Source organism: Nanorana parkeri, unplaced genomic scaffold (assembly GCF_000935625.1).
Source record: "Nanorana parkeri isolate BGI_ZX_2015 unplaced genomic scaffold, ASM93562v1 scaffold99, whole genome shotgun sequence".
NCBI classification, from domain to species: domain Eukaryota; kingdom Metazoa; phylum Chordata; class Amphibia; order Anura; family Dicroglossidae; genus Nanorana; species Nanorana parkeri.
In genome coordinates, this window is record NW_017306367.1 from 1,265,293 (window position 1) to 1,274,050 (window position 8,758).

Here is an 8,758-nt window from a genome sequence, read left to right on the forward strand (position 1 = left end):
TCTCAACCTTTTTTTTTTTTTTCTAATTGAATCCAGATCAAACAAATATACATGGCCCAGCAAAGTATTTCTTTACATTTTTTGCCCAAACACTTACAGTCATCATATTTCGATATAGCTGGCTCCAAGTCTCTCAGCTCAGCTTCCCTGAACTTCCTGTCCAGTATACGATCACAAGGGCAGAGCAGTCCCCAGCAGCTGTAATCCATTACCTTAGAGAAGGGAAAAGTGAGGAGAGGGAAAGAGCAGATGTTTGTCTTGCTGTGCCTGTGTATTTGTAGATCAGATTAATGTCCAAGTCCCATCGCACTCCTGATCGGTAAGTCCCTTTAGGAATAGGTGGGTACTACAGTGGCAAACGGATGGCGCCGCTCAATATCAGAAAGGAAGGGGTCACTGGCTTATCAATACCCCTTTATTGACCCATGCTCAGTATAACATAACGCAATGATTCTGGGCCACGCAGGATCCCCTTCATCAGGCAAAACAGTGATAGCATGAGTGTAAACACAATGAACATAAATACTCAAGTGAAGAATACATCAACCAATCAGAAAGCATCCCGACCCCTCATGATGTCACTATGATGTAATTTTCCCTCCAAAATTCATGTTTAATGTAGATATGAAGAGAAGAAACAAAGTCATTAAACATGGTGCATGTATATCCAATGTGACGGACCGCCTGGTACCCCGACTGGGTACCTCAGTCAGAAATCAGTTTCCTCGTCTCTAGAACCGGGAAACATAATTGCAGCCTGAACCTTCCCCTAATAACCAGGCAGGACGAGTCTCTTAGGGTGAGAACTGACTTTATTGAAAACCAGCACAGTTTAGACCTCCCTAGACTCCGCCAGCATACTGCACCATACGCACGCACTCAGGAGGGCACAGTGGTCTTACCTATGTATGACATGGGCACTTGAGCATGTAAATGCAGAATTCTGTGTTGCAGCACAGGTAGCCTTGTATCTAGTATTTATGCCCTTTGTGGGGATGTTGGAAATATTCTCCCACCATAAGGGCATTGCACACATTACAATTGTGGCATTTGTATCACCCTGTGTTGTGTGAGATCCTATAAGGCAGTGGTTCTCAACCTGTGTAACCTCAGGACCCACATTTGTCCTTGGTCATTAAGTTGCGACCCAAGTCGCACTGCAATGGAGTGCACGGCATTAGGGTACCGCACATTCTGGTGCAGATGTACGAACTGTGGGTGGGAGGTGTGTTTGGGGTACCATTAAAATGAATGGAACGCAACAGCCTAGATCCTCAGCCTGTGGTCCAGTGTGGGTTGCTGTGATGTGACGTAGCTCCATCCATATGCATTGCTTGTACAACTCCCTTGTGCGCCCTGTAGAGGTGCCAGGAGCCAGAATGCGATGTCACTCTGGCCCAGGCAACTCTACAGGACATGTGAGGAAGCTATAAGCAATGCATGTATGGATGGAGCTCCCTCGCAGCCATACCCCTAGCCCACCCCAACTTAAGCTGAAACTTGGCACCGGGCAGCATATTTTAAATGGCTGCTTGGCGCGAGAACTGACAGTGCTGCGCTAGGAGGAGGTTGAGGGACCTCTCGCCTAGAAAAGTGGAAGGCATGTGGCGACCCACTGAACATGGGGTCACCACCCACCAGTTGAGAACCAGGGCTATAAGGTATCAGTGGCGTAACCAGAGTTATGGGCGCCCAGGGCAGAACATTTTAGTTACGCCACAGTAAGGTATCCTCTCGTTCTGGGGTCTTCCTGAACAAGATATCTTATACGAGAACATACTAGAATGGCCTTTTGTTATCTTAAATATAATGGACTAGTGATAATAAAGAGGTAATGATAATTTAGTCATCATGTATTTCTTTTTATTGATGAACAGTAATATTTTGTAATACAGAAGAAAAACTAATACAAAGAGGAGAAATTTACAAGGATAGGGAAACAAAGAGGCGGAACAATAATGCTGTATTCTTGCACAGTTAGTATTTCACACTTAGTAGAGAGGTTTTCCCTCACTGTGATGTTTGATTTTCACACTAGAACTGAAGTTGCTTTGATTGCCACTAACAGGACAAATTTTTATGACATTTACACTGACATTTTAGGATTACATCCCATGAGTTGTGGTCCTTGTACTTTAACCTTTGTAAATATGTTACCATACATTAAAAAAAAAATACACCTAAAATACAGATGATCACATATGAGGCATCATATGACAATTATAATAATACCTAACGGTTCAAATACCATTTAAAAAAAACTTGACTGGTTCATAAAGGTTGTGTCTATATATTTTGGTGAATTCCACTTAAAAGTTACTTCTGGAATAACTGTAGTCAACAAATGTTACCCCATTTGAATGTGTCCCTCACACCATAACATTGCTTTAAATCAGTGCTTATGCTTACATGCATGTCATTACATTTTGGTATCTGGTGCATTGCATATGGCAGTTTTTCCCATCTCCAGTCCTCTGGACATTTTCCAGTGCTATTTTCAGAATATCAGGTGAAAAAATTAGAGTGGATGTATAAAGAGGTGCTTATTAATGCACCTATGTCCCTATTCAAAGTATGAACTTGCAGTGCTTTGTTCCCAAGGACTGGTGTGGGAAATAGTGGCATATGGGCATAGGTCAACCCACTGTACATCAAGTAATCTTAATTCCCTGTTTTTTTGCTAGAGAACAGGGCAAAACAACATTGACCTTTATCAGTTAACAACACATTTAAACATTCTGAGGGGAATTTATCAAACCTGGAGCAGATGTGCATGGCAACCAATCAGCTTCTCTCTTTAGTTTGGCCAGTTAAGATTTGAAAATGAAAGAGAGAAGCTGATTGGTTGCCATGCACAGCTGCTCCAGATTTCGTCTGCTCCAGGTTTGATAAATTCCTTTTTCTGTATATTTAAGAAAGCTAACTGTTGCTCATAATCATCAGCCCTTAGTATGATGTACCTAACAGCATTCTGCCTGGAGCTCAAGCAACAACTTGGAGTCCTGTAAGGCTTTCCCCCCTATAACAGATACAAACCCATCACAATCTGGTTGTCCCTGATATGTAATATATTTAGAAGATTACTTTTAGCGCAAACCCTACAAAGCCCAAGTTTATAGCTGATACTGTGCTGTTACATAATTATGCTGAAGTCAGAGCCTTCGAAGCTTAATTCTGCATATTATGTCAGCTTATTTAGTTCAACACAAGACCCCAATGGCAAGCACCTGTTCCACCTTTTACAGTGCCAATCTCTTCCATTGCTTTGCACTGAAAGACATCCTTTTCCAAAACAAAAATCTGTTTTTAATTAAAAAAATAAAATATCAGTGAACAAATATATTTAACCAAGAGAACGTTTTATAGCCCAATAGACAATGCAGTGGCTATTGTTCTAGAAGGGATACGCCCCTACGAATATGGTGAGTCTGAGTACAGAGCTGGAGCGATAACTCAGCAGGGAGTTGGTGGTCAGCATTTCCAGATCCAGAACATACTCCTGGGGGCCGGTAATAGGACGTGCTAGTACAAGCATTGCGCTGATATTGTTTATTTGCTAGAGGAGAAAAACAAGAGAAGTGTGAGAGATGTTGTCTAGTGATTTAACAGGAAGGGGCAGTCAGTGTCTATGGAAAGTATGCTTATCTAAATTATAGGTTTTAATCTTTCAATATATAGCAATACTGCAAGCATATGGCATACGACATACATATATTTACTATTATCAAATCTATAGCCCCACCAGCGCCATATTCTTCATAACTTTAGGGGTACAGGAACAACAACTTCCACAAGAGGGCAGCACCTTGACAGTCAGGAAATAAAAAAACAGTGCGCCTCCCTTTTGTAGAAGTTTTTATTTTTTTTAAAAGGTAAAAGACAATAAATGCAGTGGCGGAACTAACAGGGTCGCAGAGGTCGCAGCTGCGACCGGGCCCTGGAGTTCTGCCACTTGGAGGGGGCCTAGGACAGGAGGAAGGGGCCCCTGGTAACCGCTGATTATCAGGATATTTAATATCCCGGTAACCGCTAATGTCAGTACCGGGACCTCTTCCTCCTGTCCTGGGCCCTACGTGCTTCACGCTAGTGATTTCCAGTTCCTGAACGAATTGTTCTTTTGAATCGGTTCTCTTCAGTGAACCGGATGAGTCGATTCCTCTGAGTGAGCGGATCCCTTTGAAGCAGCACAGTGTAGAATGAATAGAAGATCGGCATTGTAATATGATTCTAGAGCAGAGCTCAGCTTCTGCCAGGCCCGCCCACCCCCTCCCTGCATCCAATCACATCTGTGAACTAGGTACAACCCTCTAACAGTTAGAGTCTCTACAGCTCTGACTCACAGTACATGGAGTCTAAGACTCGTGAGTCAGATGGGAAGTTCGGATCTTCAAATGAATCAGCTCTTCGATTCACCTCCTGAGTTGGCTCACTTGCTGAGTCTCAAGTGAACCGAAGCTCAGGAGCTGTCTGACTCTTCATAAAATATCCGAATCAGAAGTGTTTCAGAGAAGGGGGGGGCAGCTCCTAGGGATCGTTCTAGTGATCAGTGCCTAGTGATCAGTGTCAGACCAGCCATTCTATCACATCACCCAATGTCATCACTTCTGGTGACGCGCGATCAGCTGACAGTAAAAAAAGAGTGTTCCTGTGCATGCACTCCGCATTCTGATGAGGTGATGTCACATTGGTAGTCAGATTTGTCTCTAGTCTTTACAACGCATGGGTGGGAATAATGATAGGATTTTAGTACCGTGGGCGCAGTACCAGTGGTAGTAAATCCAATCGTTATTGCGCTGTAAAGACTACAAATCTGACCAATGTGACATCAGCTCAAAGCGGAGCGCATGCGCAATAACATGCTTTTTACTGTCACACCTGATCGCGCTTCACCAGAAGTGACGACTTTGGCTGATGTGATACAATGGCTAATCTGACATAAAACCAAATGTGTGACCTCTCTGAGCCAAGGCACTGATCCTCAGGAGCTGCCCCCCCTTGTCTGAATCAGTCTTCTGATTCAGATCCTTTATGAATAGTCAGACAGCTCCTGAGCTTTGGTTCACTTGTTTGTCAGCCGACTCAGCAAGTGAACCGAAGATTCGATTCATAAATCATTTCTTTTGAATGAACTGATCCAAATGAACCGATTCATTTGAAAGATTCGAACTTCCCATCTCTACTTCACGCTGCGACCCTCACCTTGTTCCGGACACAGCGTGAAGTATGATCCAGCCGGCGCAGCAGCCAATGAGTGGGAAGCGGGTTATCCCCGCCCCCTCATCATACAGAACGCTGCCGAATAAAGAGCTGCATCGGTAGGAGAGGCCTGCTGCGGACACGAAGGGGAAGATATAGGGAGCTGGGACTATGAAAGTGACATGGGAGAGGAGAGTGTGGGGTCCGGAAGCAGAAAGTTGGGGACGTGAAGGGAGACATGGAAGAGGAGAGTGGGGGTCCATCAGCGGAAAAAGTGGTGGTTTTTTTTTGTCAAAATTTTTTTTAAATAAATGTATCTAATTGTTTTTTTCATGGGGGGGGGGCCCTTCATGGATTCTTGCATCGGGGCCCTGAGGTCACTAGTTACGCCTCTGAATAAATTCTACACAAGGGAGGCAAACTGTTTTTATGTTTCAGGTTTACTATTATACCTGCCAAAGGATTTGTAATTCCAAATTAGTACAGTACAATACTGCCAGACAGGTGACGCACATAGTCACTACTTATAAATGAGTAATAACTTAGTGTTGGTTACTAAGGTGGTTGAGCTGTCCATACAACTTCTGCTGATCTCCTACATCTGGAGTAATATTATGTATTATTATAGATATAGATAACTTTGGTATAGTCATCCTTTACGTTACACTCCCTGCCCCACCCCACCCCACCCCACCCAACCCAAGTCCTATACTAACCTGTCACTTCTTTTGCTGGATCCACACTATGCATACCACGGAGAGCCAAACAGCCATCGCTGCAAACTCTCTTGACTGGTCCCTTGCTTTTTCTGCACAGTGGGGAAAATCCCATTCATTGTTATAGAGGTGACTTCTATTATGCATCTCAGTGATAGGCTGTCTCTCGCTGAGGTCTGTACAGCATGGACCTTCTACGAGCATTGACGGGAATATATGTTACCCCTCCAGCTCTCCCCCTCAAAGTCCTAAAGGGTAATTTTAGAAAAGATAAATAAAATTATCCTTTACACAAAACATGTACTTGGAAACATATGTAGGCTACCATTGCTGCCTTCTAAAAATGCCGTATGCATGGTTGTCATGCTGATCCAATGGCTTTAAAGCTTTCTGGGTCACTGACCTGGAATAAAAAGGCTGATACAGCAACTAACAATTTTACAATGCCAGCAATAGGCTAGATATTTGTCTCGACACTCAATTTTCTAGAAGATCATTGGGAGCCAGATGTGCAGAATAAAGTGTTGTAAAGTAGACACCGCTCCAAGCTCGCTCCCGTGATGGACTATAATCTCAATACAAATTAGTAAACTAAACGTGAGGTTGTAGTCTATTACAGGAGTGAGCATGGAGCGATGGCTACTTTACACACACAGGAACCATGGGGATCAAAAGTTGCCACCCTCCAGAAGGAAGGACAGTCAGCACCAATTTAGAGAGGATTTGAGGATCTACAAACAAATAAACTACATTTTTGTTACTTTCTGTGTAATTGTAAAAACACTCTTTGCGGTATTGATGATGTCACAATGATATCAGCCAGGAACTTTGTGGGCAGTAATCAGTTGTGTTTTTATCTATGGTCCAGACCTTTAGACTGGTTGAAACATTTCTATGGGTCCTGTGTGGTTCTGAAACAGCTGTGTGATGTTTTAACAGAATTTGGGTATGCCTTCAACATACATTTTGATGAAGTGCCCACTGCACCCAGGATAACATGAACTGGAACTGGAGTGAAGTAGGTACTGGGGATTTACATGTACTAGCTATTTAAAGAAACCTGAGATAAACTAAAAGTACCTCCTTTGTCACCACAATTCAGACCCCTCCAGATAATATTTCAAACTTGTAAATCAGTGAAGTCACTATGTATGTATATGTAACTAAATAGAAATGTTCAACTCTTTTTTTAAAGAGAGAAGTTACATGGAAAACAGTGCAAATTCCATATGCTCAGAGTATGGCTGAGAATTGATAGAATCTCATACAGAAAAGTCGTTTTGTCAAGTCACTCACCCTGATGTAGAAATCCCCCTGCTCATTTCCTGATCGTATTTGGAAGGTGTTGTAAGCCCGAGGGTAGACACTGGTGGCTTGAATCTGAAATATATCCGAGGGCACACTGCGGTCTGATGTGATGCTCATGTACCTATTTACCACAGAACCAGGTTCATCACGGCACAGGGGGTTTGCGCTTGGGCACATACATCTGCTGCAATGTAAAGCAAAAGCTGATAAAGCAATGTCATTATCATTAAAGAGTAACTCCATTTTTGTTGAGAAAAAAATCCCCTCTGGGCAATCAATGTACATTGCAAGGATTTTGGTAAACTTTGTTGCAGATTCCTACTTGTTTCTGTTCTGAAAAGAAAGCTGTTTGTTGCAGCACGTCCTTTACAGACTGACTCCTGATTGCGAGAACCTGGGTTCAATATAACCCCTTGGGTGGACTTTCAGTGTTCTAATGTGCAAAGTTTCAGTGTCTGCATCCCTTTAGTTAACCCTTAAGCTGGCCATACACCTTACAACCATTGCACGACTTTTGTTGTGCGATGGTTGTAAGGTAATTAAAATCTCATACGATCTGCCCATCTTGGACAGGCAGATTGTACTTGCAATCATCGCAAGCCCTCCCGCTAAGGGGAGGGCTTCCGATGATTCCAATGCTGAGCGGGTTTTCGGCAGGTTCTTAAGCGTGCTCGGAAGACAAAAGACGTGCGACAGTAGAAACGGTCGCACGCCTTCCATACACCTGCTGATTATCGTACGATCGCGGGATCACCCGCGATTATCGTACGATAATCGACAGGTGTATGGGCACATTAAGGGAGTATCTCACCAAATATAACATTTCTATTGCAGGGGATGGCTAAAATGTGACTTGTATCTTGTTACAGACTTCTAGGAAAATCTGCGAGCCAATCACACAAGCAGGAAGTTATATTTCTGGGGGTATACAGAACGCCCCCGGGTTTCCAGCGACTTCAGATTGCAATAAAGAGGTAATTTAAGTAAAATTAAATTACAAAATGGCTCTGTTATGAATTACTGATAGCTCTGCAGTCAAACAAACCAAGTTACAGGAGCTCAAAGGAACAAAGATAGGAGAGTCTACAGTTTAGACCTAGAAGTTTATAACACAAGTGACAGAAAGGCCGGTCCATGTCTTTTTTGTTTATTAATATTGATATTATAACGACACGCAATGAATAAAATCACAAATGACACACATTCTGTATTCTATTTGGCACAACCACTTTAAAGTGTATTTCCACTTTTACAACCAAATTGGGAAAGCACCTATTTTATATTGGTACATGTTGCCATTCACCCAGCATAAGTTAAAAAAAACTACATTTTCACTCTAGTTTTACTTGTGTTGGTGCTGGAGAGTTAGTGTTTACTAAAATGAACCCTGTCTGTACTGTGCTGGCAGATCTCATTATCAATTATAAATGACATTGGACACTGTCTGTCCTAACAAAGGGTTAAAGTGCAGCTGAAGCCAAAACTTTCTTTTTAAGTTTTGTATAGAGTGGAGAGGGACTAGAACATGACAGTGCCGT

At 42.7% G+C, this 8,758-nt stretch overlaps 1 protein-coding gene across 1 annotated transcript in view; it reads right to left on the reverse strand.

Moving 5' to 3' along the window:
• Positions 1–2,987: 2,987 nt before the first annotated feature.
• EFEMP2 (EGF containing fibulin like extracellular matrix protein 2) overlaps positions 2,988–8,758 on the reverse strand; it is a 42,896-nt gene continuing 37,125 nt past the window's right edge. Inside the window, exons 10-11 of the mRNA XM_018552861.1 lie at positions 7,209–7,404; positions 2,988–3,556 (exon numbers count right to left, since the gene is read on the reverse strand). Of these exons, the coding sequence (XP_018408363.1) occupies positions 3,395–3,556; positions 7,209–7,404 (358 nt within the window). The 3' untranslated portion in view covers positions 2,988–3,394. The remainder of the gene's footprint in view (positions 3,557–7,208; positions 7,405–8,758) is intronic.